This window comes from Belonocnema kinseyi, chromosome 5 (genome assembly GCF_010883055.1).
Source record: "Belonocnema kinseyi isolate 2016_QV_RU_SX_M_011 chromosome 5, B_treatae_v1, whole genome shotgun sequence".
Taxonomy (NCBI): domain Eukaryota; kingdom Metazoa; phylum Arthropoda; class Insecta; order Hymenoptera; family Cynipidae; genus Belonocnema; species Belonocnema kinseyi.
Window position 1 is genome coordinate 96,735,934 of NC_046661.1, and position 14,324 is coordinate 96,750,257.

Sequence of the window (14,324 nt, forward strand, 5' to 3'; positions counted from 1 at the left end):
ATTTATATAATTTATATTTTATAATTGAATTAACGTAACCTCAAAATACACGCATTAAAGAGGCGCGCGAAGTATTCAAATCATGAGAAACGCCAGCCCAGCATCGAAATCTGGAAATATTCAAATCCCAATCTCTTCATTTTATTTCGAAGCAAATAGAGATATAAATAGAACCGCCGAAGTGTTCCGACAGGCAATCGTACACCTTCGAGTTTTCAAATTCAGAAGAGGAGAAATGGGTTGCGCGCGCAACCCAGGCATTTATATCGTCTCCTACCATATTCACACGGACATAGACGTGTCATAGTATTGGACCACGTCTTGTTTCAGATCTGGGATCACTGGTATGGTACACTTGGATGGGAGTGACAGCAGCGCCCATCAGCGAGTACATGCAGGATACCGAATCGGAGTAGCAGATACTCTTTTTGCCGTTCGAAGAAAGCAACAGACACGCAGCTATAGGTTATGCCGACTGACTAGCGTGGCATCTACGCTGTGCCGGTGTGTCTCTCGCTCCGATCGGAGTAGCTGCTGCTCCGGTCATGAGTGTAGCGCTCGCTACCATGATTCAGAGCTTACCCTATACTTGGAGCGTAGAAGCTACACCGAAGTTCTCTCAGTGCGCGGATGGTCGAAATGAGTGAAAACAAGAGGGTGATATTGGCTAGGTGATTTTCATTTTATTGCCGTCTACCTGCTCAGCCTTCCCTCTCCACTCGACTTCCCCTCATGTAGCTGACCGAGCGAGAGCGCTGTGTCGAGTCTTGTCAGCGGGGGGGCACCCTTATCCTAATGAGGAATAAAATACCAAACATTAAAATGTTTTAATTTTTCAATCAGCAATTTAAAAATATTATATTCTGAATCTACGTTTTTTTCAAGTCCTACGATATGTTACTTGCAATCAAAAGATTAAAATTAGAATAAGTTATCGCAGATTTTATTTAATTTTTTTACCCTGGCTAGCTAGCATTATGGAATTTCCCGTAGTATAGTTGAAAATACAATAGTTCATTTTGTAAAAAATTCCTTTGTTGGGAATTTAACTGATGAATTTTGTTGAGAACTTAACTGTTGAAATTTGCAGAAAATTCGTTTGTTGTTAATTAAGCTGTGATTTTTTTTAGAATATTCGTCTCTGGGAAATTTAAATTTGGAATTTTAGCAGATTATATGATTTTTACCCAATAACCTACAAGAATGTTATACTTGAAAAGATAAATTTTCAACAATGAAATAGTTGAATTTTCAGATTCAATAATTAGTTTTCACCAAAATAATTAATTTTTTTACCAAAGAAATAAATACCACACTAAAATGGTGAAGCTTCAACCACACAGGAATTATTTTTAGTAAGAAAAATTAATGTCATATTTTTAAAAAATACGATTTTCCAACAAAAGAGATTAATTTTTAACTAAAATTAAAATTTTTATGAAAAAAGGAAATTTTAAATTCTCTAGAAAGAACTTTTAATCTACTACAATGTTTTTAATTTAATGTATAATATCAAATTTAAAATCTTTGGTAAAAACCTTTTTGAAATTAATATTATTAATTTCTAGTATTGATATTCAGAAAAACGTCCACGAAAAATAATAACAATATCAATTATTATTAAACTTTTAATAAAAAATAAAAATTGTAACGACTAATTCAGATTCTCTCAGAAGATCACCCTCTAATTATTAATATATAAACTCCTAACCCTTAAAAACATAATAAATTTAAATTTAAATAGGATGGATTCAACTAACTGGTAATAATTATTCATATTATTTTAAAACATCGTCAAAACCAATGCTCAGATAAATAATCAATCTTGAACTGTAATATCAAAATAAACAATTTTAAAGGAATACTTGCGTAGTGTGTAATACCTTTAGACAATTGGCAATTAAAAGCTAATGAATTTTACAACTTAATAGTTAAACTACTTTGTTAAAAAAATTTTAAAAAGATTTATCATTTTAAATGAAAAATTATTTTTTTAAATTTCAAATTAATTTTTTTAACTACAAATAATTCTTCAATGTTTGAAACCTTATCATTTTAGAGCGATATTTATCTCTTTGATTAAAAAACGAATAATTTTGTTTAAAACCAATTTTTCAATCTGAAGTTTAATTAACAACGCACGAATTTTCTATAAATTTCAATAGCTGAATTTTTAACAGTTAATTTTTCAACAAAATTAAGCAGTTGGATTGTCAACAGGCACATTTCCTACAAAATGAACTGTTGTATTTTCAACTATACTACGGAAAATTCCGTAATACTAGCTGGCCAGGGTCAAAACATAAATTAAAATCTGCGATTATCTATTCTAGTTTTAATCTTTTTATTGCAAGTAACATATAGTTGGAATCGCAAAAAATGTAGATTCCGAAACTAATATTTTTAAATTGCTGACTACAAAATTAGAAAATTTTTATGTTTGGTATTTTATTCCACATTAGGATAAAGATGTCCCCGCTGGCAAGGCTCGACAGAGCGTTCTCGCTCAGTTAGCGACGTGAGGGGAAGTCGAGTGGAGAGGGTAAGACGAGCAGGTAGACTGCGATCAAATGAATACTGCCGATATTAACTATCCCGGAAGGGTGACTAGATTATCATAATAGCGAGTGAGCCTCTGCAGATAGTCAATCTAAACATAAAATGAGTCTCCCTAAGTATGTATTTGTCCAAAAAACTAGACGACTAGACACTTCTTTGTTGGGATGGGGACAACTTTGCACGTGCTTAACTGTGCACTTCGATGGCCAGACGGACAACTGTGCACGTGCCATATGTGCACGTTTAAATTTCTGAGTTCACAGATGTTTTGCTGTGGACTTCGAGGTACGCAGATGTCACTTCTTCAGCTGTTCACATGCGCAGAGGTCACTTGCCCAACTATGCACGTGCACTGGTCCAACTGTGCAAATACAAAGATGCCACTTTCCTTACTGTGCACGTGCACATATGGCACTTCAACAACTGTGCAAAAACACAGATGTCACTTGCCAATATGTGCGCATTTATGCTATTACGTAAGGCTGTATACAAGGGTGGTCCTTTATACGTATCCACGTATAATCAATATTTCACGGTTGAAATCATTCAATCTTGATGAAATAGAAAGTACTAACTTTTTTAAACTTTTTTTAACAATCTTTTGATAGTCATTTTTATGAAAATATTCCTTCCGAATATTATAAATATACGAAAATCTCTTTTTAACTGCGAATAACTACTGTGTCCACCCGGTAGATATTTATTTTTTTAAGTTACTCACCTCTTTGATTTTAACAAATTTTTTATTTACTTTCTTAAGATTTAACTAAAAGAAAATTTAGAAGAAAAAATTTTAATAATTCTTATCACAGTTTTACTGCGGTTTATGTGCTGATTTATAATCGTGGGTTACACATTCGTCTTTGCAATTGGTTCATGAAATCGCAAGGTTTATTTATTTAGATCGTACATATTTTTTTAATTCTCTTGCTATCACCTCCGAGATTTGTTTGCTGCATCTGGCAAGCTTTCCTTGAAAAATTATTTACTAAATACTGTTTGAATTCAACACCTATACGAGACTTTTATAGGGGTTCGAAAAAAACTCCGCAAGTACAAAAATAAGATGAAGATTATTCAAATATGGAAAAATGTTTGGTCGTTGTGTGGCTTAAGCGTTGCTTGTAACCACGTTTAATCCTTAAACTGAAATGATTAGTCCAGCACTAAGTTCGACAGATTCCAAAGTTTAATTTGCATAAAAACAACTATAACCTTACTGATCGTCCTTTTTTATTATTCGGCATAAATTTTCCCAGTTTTAAACGCGTTTTAGACCCAAAATTAATAATTGGTTCCAAATATCGAAACTGTACGCATCACTGCAAGGGTAAGTTGCCAGAAATCTTTACAATTTTTTTAAAACCAATATTTCTTTTTTCTGAATTCAGGGAATTCAGAGAATTCAAGAAATTCTGAGAAATCGAAGAATTGAAGGAGAATTGAGAGAATTCAAGGTTTTGAGGGAATTTAAGGAATGCATAGAGTTCAGAGAATTCAAGAAGTTTGAATAATTCACTGAGTTAAGAGAATTCTAGGCATTGAAAGAATTCGAGGCATTGAGTAAATTCAAGAAGTTCTGTGAATTCAAGCAATTCGAGGAATGTAGGGAATTCCGAGAACTCAAGAAATTCAGAGAATTCAGTGAATTTAAGGAACATAAGGAATTTAAAGAATATAAGGAATTCAAAGCATACAGGAAATCCGAAACATTTAGTGAATTAAATTAATTTAAGCAGTTCATATGAGTCAAGGAATTTAAAGAATTCAAGGAAATCTGAGATTTAAAGACTTTAGAGTATTCAGTGAGTTCAGTGAGTTCAGAGAATTCGAGGAATTCAGAAAATTTAAGGAATTCGTAGAATTAAGAGAATTTGAAGAATTAAAGAAATTCAAGAAATTGAGAATATTTAAGTGATTAAGAGAATTCGAGGTGTTCAGCTAATTCAAAGCATTCCGTAAATTCAAGGATTTAGCAAATGCGAGGAATTTAGAGGATTTAAAGAACTCACAGTATTCAAAGAATCCAAAGAATTCAAGTAATTCATAGTATTGAGGAAATTCGTAGAATTCAAGGAGTTCTGAGAATTCCAGGAATGTAAAGAATTCAAGGAATTCAGAGAAATCGAGGAATTCGGGGAATTTAAGAAATTGAAGTGATTTAGAGGATCCCGATTATTTCGAAATATTAATGAATTCAGTGAATTCAAGGATATTCCAGAAATTCAGAGTTCAAAGAATTTAAAGAATTCAAGACATTCGTCAAGTTCAAGGCATTCAGTGAATTCAAGGAATTCAGAGAATTTAAGAAATTTGGAGAAATGAAGAAATTTAAAGAATTCACGGAATTTAGGGAATTCAAGGGATTGTAAGAATTTGAAGCATTCAGTAAATTTAAGAAGTTCTGTCTATTGAAGAAATTGAGTGAATTCAAGGATTTCGAGGAATACATGGAATTCAGGGAATTCAAGGAAACTAGAGAATTAAAGGAATTCAAGGATTTCAGAATATTCAAAGAAATTCAGAGAACTTAAGGAGTTAAGAGAATTTAACGATTTCAGAGAATTTAAGGAATTCATATGATGAAAGGAATCCACAGAATCCAAGGAATTCAAAAAATTCAGAGAATCTGTTCAAAATTGATTATACGTATATACAGAGAGACATGATCACAGTTGGACATGTGACATCTGTGCAAGTTCATAGTTAGGAAAGTGACATCCGTGCATGCACGTCCAAATCCACTGAAACCCATATGTGCACTTAGAAACTTCTACGTGTACTATTGCCCAAGTAGCATCTGTGCACGGCCAGATTTCTTGAAGTGACAACTATGCACGTTCATAACTGATACTTGGAGAACTGTGCACGTCGAAATGTAAACTTGCACAGTTCTCACTTGGACAAGATTTCACGTGCACAAATGGTACTTGGACAACTGTGCACGTCAAAATTTCAACTACGCTGTACAAGTGCACAGATGGGCTCCTTTGGTCTTGAACTTGCACAGATGGGCGTGCACAGTTGGTCACGTGAAAAGTTGCTACGTGTAAACTTGTCCGTCATTCTTCTTTGTTTTATACAGAGCCGTAACAAAGGTGGTGCCGTCGGCCTACGTACTCGGTGCAGACCGAAAGGGTTGCAAATACACAAATAAATAAATTAAAGATAATGATCAATTTTAAAGTTCTAATCAAATTATTTCGGACTCAGCGCAAAATTATCAACTGACACTGGGCGACAAATAAGATAGTTACGATCGTGACTGTATACCAACTAAAACCCGTTTTACACATAGCTCATCGGCGACCTTTACGTAGACAAGAATTTTTGTCAATAATGAGATAATGGATAGCATATATGTATATATATGTCAGTAAAAAGTATTTAAGATACCTTCAGTTACAGTACGACAAAATTTCCAAAAATCATTTCCTTGTGTTTCTGTTCGTAATGAAGATTGTTGTCTTCATACTGCTTTTCATGCTAGTGAGGTTTTTTGATTCTGCTCGTAAGTACATAGTACTAAATCAAAAATATATTAAAAGATCCTTCATCTAGGTATAGTTTATTTTCATAAATTGGGCCTTCTCTTAGAAACTGTTGAAACATATGCTATTATCAATGCAGAAACTCGATGGGTCCTTTTCTGAATATAAATTTCCATCACTTCGTAAATCGTGTAAAGTTAACTTTATTCTCAACCTCACTACACCAAAAAAAAAACAGAATTTAGTCAATACAATGAAATTGTTTCTTTTATATTGAAAAATATAAAATAGAACAATCTCTATAGGCAAACTTCAGCCGATCTATTCTGGAATGATCTACACTCTACCATGCTAAACAACAAAACCACTGAATACATTATAAAGGGAATTGAGATATTTTAAAAGTTTTTATAATTTCATAGGCTTAAGTGTAAAGCAACATTTTAATTTATAAAAATGAATTTGCAATAATTTGCATACTAAACACTTATTATAGAAAGTTTAATTCATATTGTAATAAAATATGAAAAAGAGGTACAATTTTCTTCAAATGAAAATTTATATATTTTTGGATTTCTTTAGAGAAAAAATGATTAACTGAGACATATTAAGTGAGAGCATATATTTTTCACCATGGACCATGGAGTTCGATAACAAAATTTGCTAACAAAAAATCACTATATTTCGTATTACAGAATCAACTTATGCAGGAGCAATCACACCGGGCTTAAGAAACAGTCGAGCAGGTAATTAGAAAAATTTCACCAAAGCCTACAGTTTTTTTACTCTTAAAATGTTTCATGGACAAATTTAATGGTTTTGGGTTTCAGAAATAAAATTCAAGATGGCTCATCGTAGAATGATCAAGCGGAATGATAGACCTGCTGCAATATATGTTTACGGGAAACCTTATATCATAAATGACGATGGTGAATTCGGTAATTCAAAACTAAAACGCAATTTAAAACAATTATGTAAAAATTTTGCGTGAATCGTTTATTGTTTTCTAAATATTGTAACTGCTAATTGAAGATATTTATATATTTATATTAACTGACTATTAAATGAAAACACTAAATAATTGATAAATATTTTGACACATTGACTTTAGCATAACAAAATTCTGATTGTCTAAATATTCTTTAAGTTAAATGCTAACATATTACTGTTTTACAAGTCAACCCCTCAATTATTAATTCTATATAAATTTGGACTGTTTCAGTACTCGAGCACGGTAAACGAGTGATGTTAAATATTAAGGATGGTGATGTACTGGTATTGCCTAATGGTGAGGAAGGAGTTTATACAGAGCGCGGGTTTATGCCGTTAATTCAACATCCATATCTTCCCTTGTAGACACATGCATATCCTTACCCAGCAGATAGTTTAAAAATTTAAGTGTATGATGTTCAAATACAGAATAAAAAGAAAAACCAATTTAATCTACAACAAAAGTTTCGTATCAGCACCCCTACTTTTCCGTTCTAAACCCTACGTCTTACCCAGCGGGCACAAAATTTGGCGACGCCTTAACGACATCGTTAAGACATCTTCACGACATCTTTACGACATCCTATGTCCATGTCGTTTCGATGTCTTTACGATATCGTAAAGACATCCTCTGATCATACGACTTATTTACGATATCGTAAAGACACCTTAACGACATGGACATAGAATGTCGTAAAGCTTTCGTAAAGATGTCGTTACGATGTCCTAAAGACGTCGCCAAACTTTGTGTCCATTGGGTTCGCTGTCTGCGATATCGTCAAGATATAGGATGTCGTAAAGTTTTCATAAAGTTGTCGTGAAGATGTCGTAACGATGTCATAAAGACGTCGCTAACCTTTGTGTCCACTGGGTAGTATTTACTTTTTTTAGGTTAGTAAAAATGTAATCGTGTTAGACTAATATCAAATTTTTGGTTTGCATTGACAAAAACATAATTATTTATCTATTTTGTTAATGGTCAAAATAAAAAACTTCAAATTTCTTTCTTGTAGAGTCAAGAAAAGAATGTAGCAAAATTAATTATTGAATATCAATCTTTAGTGACAATGCATATGAGCACATTTGCGCCGCAATTTAATATAGAAAATAATCTGACTTTTCAGCTGTTAAAACCAAAACAAAAGACTCAGCAGAGCTACGGTACGATAAAAAAATCTGTTTTGTTGAAATTGTTGTTTAAACTGTGAGCATATTTTGAAATATTTTTCTAGATGACATAGTTATTCATTGAAAATAATTTACTACGCAACCAATCAGAAAATCGCTGGGCAAGGATATTTTATAATACTAAGAAAATAGTTTTCCTTGAAAGTGATTTTTTGAATAAAAAGGTCAACATCGCCGAGGGTTCGACTATTTAAACAATATTTTTGAATCTGTAATATGCGGTGAAACTGATAACATCATGTCATTTTATAGAAAAAATTAAATAGAAACAATGTATTGGATAATTCCTTGTCCTCTCCTTTTTTACATGTATTATAAAAAATTGTTTAATAGTTGATTTTGCTATGCAATTGTTCATTTTCACAAAGATAATTCATGGAAGTATTTTTCCATCATATGGAAGAAATTTAGGGGGCAACATTTACAAAAAAAAATATTGCGTTAATTTTTCTTCTGTATTCGTTATATATTTTGCGACCTAAAAAGGAAAGTATATAATGTTAATACAATACCATCAAGAATATATATTAAAGTATGATTTTTATTTGATTTATTTAGCTAAAGGCATGAATTACAGAATACTCAATTCTCGATAATTATAATTTATTATTAGCATACTTACACTTATGGTGACCTAGTGGGCACAAAATTTGGCGACATCGTTACGACATTCTCACGACAACTTTACGACATCCTATGTCCATGTCGTTTCGATATCTTCGCGATATCGCAAAAACATCTTCAGATCATACGACTTCTTTACGATATCGTAAAGACACCTTAACGACATGGACATAGGATTTTGTAAAGTTGTCGTAAATATTTCGTAACGATGTCGTAAAGACGTCGCCAAACTTTGTGCCCAATGAGGAGTTTATTAAGTAAATCATAGTTGAAGCTCTCATTATTTTACGTGAATCATAGAAACTTAAATTTTCAACATATTTCTTCATCTCTGATCATGAATGAGATTGGTACGATTAATTCAAGATGCTTAATCTTCATACCATTTAACCTGACTTGAGTTGAAAAAAAAGTGAAAAATATGTACATGCCTTAGTCCTAAAATTGATATCTTTTCCGAATATCTCCTAAACACGACTAAAATTTTTGGGCTTTTTAATAAATGTAAGATGTTTTTTATTTATATAAAAAATAAATAAATATAAAAATGTCACGATCATATAAAAAACATAAGATTTAAATTGAAGCAACTGCGTGACAGTCGCACAACTACAAATTTGAGAGCGAAATTGTTCGATTACTTACTGTTTGAAAATTCTCTAAATTTTTAATGAAACGAAATAAAATAAAATTAATTGACAATTAAATTTGAACAGTTTGGTTTAAAATTCAGAATTTTTTTTGAAAAATCATCTTTTTGTTAAAAATGTAATCGTTTTGTGAAAAAACTCATATTTTTAGGTACAAAACTTAAATGTTTTGTAAAAAATTCATATTTTTGGGTAAAAAATTTAAACGCTTTTTTGGAATTTCATATTTTTAGGTAGAAAATTAATCTACCTTAATAGGAAATTTCTATCTTATCTAAAACTGATATTTTAACGCTGAAAAGTCAAACTGAACTTTTTTTAGATGAAAGTTCTGCTATTTTTCCAAAAGATTGTCTATTTTAAAAATTCATATATTTTACTTGAAATCGCATCTTTTTTTCGCCAAAACCTCAAAGATATGTTTTAAAATTCAGCAATTTTATTAAAAAGTCATCTTTTTTGTTAATAATTTTAATAATTTTTGTTTTGTTAATAATTTAACTCTTTTGTACAAAAATTCATATTTTTGGGGGGAAAATTTAACTGTTTTGTTGAAAATTCATATTTTTTGCGTAGAAAATTTAAACTTCTTTTTTTTAATTTTACATTTTTGCGTAGAAAATTAATCTACCTTAACAGAAAATTTTATTCTTATTTGTGCTTTATATTTTCATGCTGAAAAGTCAAACTGAAATTTTTCTGGATGAAAATTAAACTATTTTTCCAAAAAAATTTCTATTTATTTTCAAAATTCATCTACTTTACTTGAAATTGCACCCTTCTTCGACAGAGGGGACTTTCTTCAAGCTCTAACTTATGTATATGATACTGGAGGTTTCCATGTCCTATAAACATTTCTGTTAGGACCTTGACTTAATTCCTCCCAAGCTTGAGTATTTCCTTCGCTCGATGAGGGTCATTCTGATGTCTTGATGTAAAATTCTCCTTTGCTGCTAGCTTAGCAAGCCTGTCCAATATCTCATTGCCCCTGATGCCACTGTGTTCAAGGATGCAGAGCAGAATGACACGGTTTTCTGTCACTAGCTTATTCAGTGCCACAAAGCACTTTCATACTAGTAGCGACGTGGTAGTTGTTTCATTCCGGGCCATTATAGCAACCCTGCTGTCTGAGTGGATGCGAATGTTTCTTTTATTGACATACTCTGTAGCCTTATAGACGCGCTGGAGCGATGCCATAATCTTAGATGGTAAGACTGTTTCCTTGGACCCCATCGCAATTGTGCAGCCCATTCCGTTCCTTCTACGATATACACCTGCTCCAGCGTTCTCCTTGTTTCTTGAGCCATCTGTAAACCAGTTTTCTCTATCACTGAGCAAGGTGTGCCTTACCGTTAGCCCATTCCTCTTTCGTGAATAGGCTAACTCGGTACTTCTAGTCGAAAAGGTAGCGACGAGTGAACATTTTGTCCCTGAGCATGCTCAATGTCGGCCTCCTCGCGATGTCGATTGGTATCCGCATAACTGTCGACATACTGCTATCGCTTACCATATTTAATCTCCAGGTCGCCTTCGCTGCCACGGCTTTTATAGTGAGATGGAGGAGATCCAAACCTATTAGTGCCCCCAGGGCCAACTTGGGTTTCGACTTCGAAACACCAGCGATACCTGTCAGAATCAGTCCCCTGATCCTTTCCAGTTGAGACTTTACAGTAGACCTATGCCTTTCCAACAAAGCCAAAGAGTCACTACTAGCTTCTTGAAATGGTTTTGCAGGTGCTCATTCCATGACAGCTTCTTATCTAGAATGACTCCTAGATATTTGGCTTGCCCCTTGATTTCCAGTTTTTGTCTAACCAATTTCAATGTACTCATGGCTTCCTACTTATACCTTCTGGTGAATGCAACTGCATCCTTCTTACTGGAATGGACTGATAGTCCAGTCCTATTGCACCATCAATCTAATATTTCTAATGCTTGCTGCATTACTTCGAAGAGCGCATCCAGATGCTGACCGCGCACGATAACCAGTATATCGTTCGCATAGCCTATAACTTAGTGGCCCTGACTCGTGAGTAGATGAAGCAGTTCATCCACTACTATGTACCACAGAAAAGATGATAAAACACCTCCCTGTAGACATCCTGAGTCAACGGTTCAACCTAAAGTGCTATCACCCTTAGTCGTGGTTAGCTTCCTATTGACCAACATATGGCAGGTCCATTCCACGATTGCCGTAGGCACACCGTGTACGATCATGGCCGCTCTGCTCACCTCTCCAGAGGTGTAATTAAAGGCTCCTTCGATGTCCATGGAGGTTCCAATCGCGAGGACTTTCTGCTTCACTTGTCTTTCAATTAGTTTAACTGCTGTGCTTAGGGCCGTCTCCGTCGAGTGATTAGTTTTATAGGCGTTTTGTTGCTTGTGAAGAGGACTACTTGACAAGACCTTATCATAGATATATCTTTTCACGAGCCTTTCCACTGTTTTTAGTAGAAAATATGTGAGACTAATGGGTCGGAAATCCTTGGGTGAAGTATAACCGATCCTGCCTACTTTCGGAATAAGGACTACTCTCGCACCCCTCCATGCTTGTAAGGACTGAAGGACTTCAGGGTTTACCTGATCCTGGCTGGAGTAACAATCTCTTTGGCTAGCCGTTGTTTTGGGCAGAGTTGGGCCGCATGCGGCTTTAATCGCCTCGGAGGGGCCGTCCCCTCTTCTCCTAACTTTGTGAAACCCGAAAAATGTGCCTTGATAAGGTGAGCCAAGGTATTCCCGTCAGACTCTGAGTATCCCCCGCCGGGCAATTTCAGAGTTCCGAGAATAGTCTAAACCTCTCTCTGGTTTCCCTGTGAAGCTCTTCGAGTTTAACATTCTACCAGTGTATCTCTCCAGCCTTTCGGACCTTTGAAGCTCGACAATTACTTTCATAAGTAGATTTGATGGCTTCCGTAAAAATTTCGGCCGCCATCTCCAGGGTATCCACGTCTCTAATTGACCTGGGCATCCCTGAAAGCGCACTTCTTAGTTCTGTGAAAAATTGACTCCAGTCCGTTCTTCTTGGATTTCTGACCCATTAAGTCCCGATGGGTACAGCGGATCCAACACAAACTCTATCTGTGAGTGATCTGAGAGAGTATGTTCATCTGCGACTCTCCACTTCTTGATGTTATCTGTAAAACTATCGGTGCAGAGAGTGATGTCAACGACTTCTTCCCTGACCGAATTCTAAAACGTCGGGGTGTTCCCTGTATTAAGATATCGAAGTCAGTGGTAATAAGGTATTTCAATTAGTCATTACCTCTTGAGTTGATGTCCGTGCTGCCACACAAAGTGTTTTGGGAGTTAGCATCGCACCCCAGCAGAAGAAGAAGACCCCTTAGTTTGCAGTATCCCGCCGTTGTAGGTACCTCCACTATTGGTTATGGAACGTAAGCCAATCTCATGACTAGCCGTCCTACTTCTTTAAGATACGTGACTATCACCATCAGGTCTCTAGAACATAGCTCAAGCATTGGGATGACGTTACTTCCTTCTCCAGCATGCAAGCCCTTAGATTGGCCAAATTCGGGTCCCTGTAAGAAACCCAGCCTTCCCTAGACCCCTAACGGTATCTCGAACTAACCAGGGTTCCTGGATTAGCGTTATACCTGCATCTCTGATCCTGATCTTCCTGTTAAATGACACACTTCTGCTGCCCCTGACTGGTAACATTAAAGTTGACCTGTCCAAAGTGGTAGAAGGGCCTGTTGTTGAGGACCGCAAGAGCTTTCATCTGTGACTTAGAAATTTGCGCAACCAGGAGATGTTTAATTCCGCTAGCTGTGTCCTCTTCCTTAGGCCTATCGTAACTGACGATCCGCCAGGACGCTGTCTTAAGTGACTGAGGACGGAGGACCACAGACGTCTACTAGCTTACCTGGGAACCACTCGTCTTAACCATTCACTGGAGCAACTCAACTCCATCCACCTTAAAAAATGCGCCTTCACGAGGCTTTGTCTCGACCACAGCCTTGTGTAGCCAAACTTTAGCCACTGGGTCAGCTACCACAAATACAAAGTCCCCTACACTGCATTGATTTGGCCATTGATCTGGGGACACTCTTTTGAGCTCTTATTTCGTATCCGCCACCACCACTGTCAGGATTTCTTTTTAGATTTTGACAATCGTCCAGAAAAATATAGATAAAATGTACTTAACTCAAAATTAAAATTATTATGAAATTTTTCTAACATAAGCTGTGTGCTATCAAAAAATAATTGTTAACCGTTCACGAAAAATTTCATCAATATAGGTTCATTTTTCGAAATTTAAAACCGCAAAATATAAAAACATCTAAATTTCCACGTTACAAACTGATATATATATAACTGATATATTTCCAAAGAAATAATTACAAAATTTGAAAACCCGGTCATCTCTGTGAAGGTTTTAATTTCTACTAAAATTTAAGAAATTTGAATGACATCAAAATCGAATTTGAGATCCTATTTTACGTCCTATAATATGCAGAATTTATGAAAATAGAACCAAGCATCCAGCGATCAAATTTGGGCAACCACCATAAAATGCACCTGTTGTTATCTGCAAAAGATGACAAATTTATAAAGAAGAAAAGTAAAAATTTATTTTTTATTGTTGAGAAAACTGAGAAAGAGGAAAGAAAAATAATTTTTACTGAAATTCAAAATTATTTAAAGTTATGGCTAACATAATTTTAAAAATTCTATAAATTACATCAGACATTTTTTCTGGCAAACTATTTTTAATGAAAATAACAATTTCCAATCAATAATTATGTCTTAGGTTTGTTTGTTTCAAATTTCAAAAAAAAGTTAATCTTCAACCAAAAATGTAATC

The 14,324-nt window shown here is 34.5% G+C and overlaps 1 protein-coding gene across 2 annotated transcripts in view; it reads left to right on the forward strand.

The window, feature by feature from the left end:
• Window positions 1-7,442, forward strand: part of LOC117173035 (cytochrome P450 4C1-like) — a 55,596-nt gene extending 48,154 nt beyond the window's left edge. For both annotated transcript variants that reach the window (XM_033361395.1, XM_033361394.1), the window contains exons 13-15: window positions 6,746-6,796; window positions 6,881-6,988; window positions 7,273-7,442. In XM_033361395.1, coding sequence (XP_033217286.1) covers window positions 6,746-6,796; window positions 6,881-6,988; window positions 7,273-7,406 — 293 coding nt within the window. In that variant the 3' untranslated portion in view covers window positions 7,407-7,442. The remainder of the gene's footprint in view (window positions 1-6,745; window positions 6,797-6,880; window positions 6,989-7,272) is intronic.
• The last annotated feature ends 6,882 nt before the right edge of the window (window positions 7,443-14,324 follow it).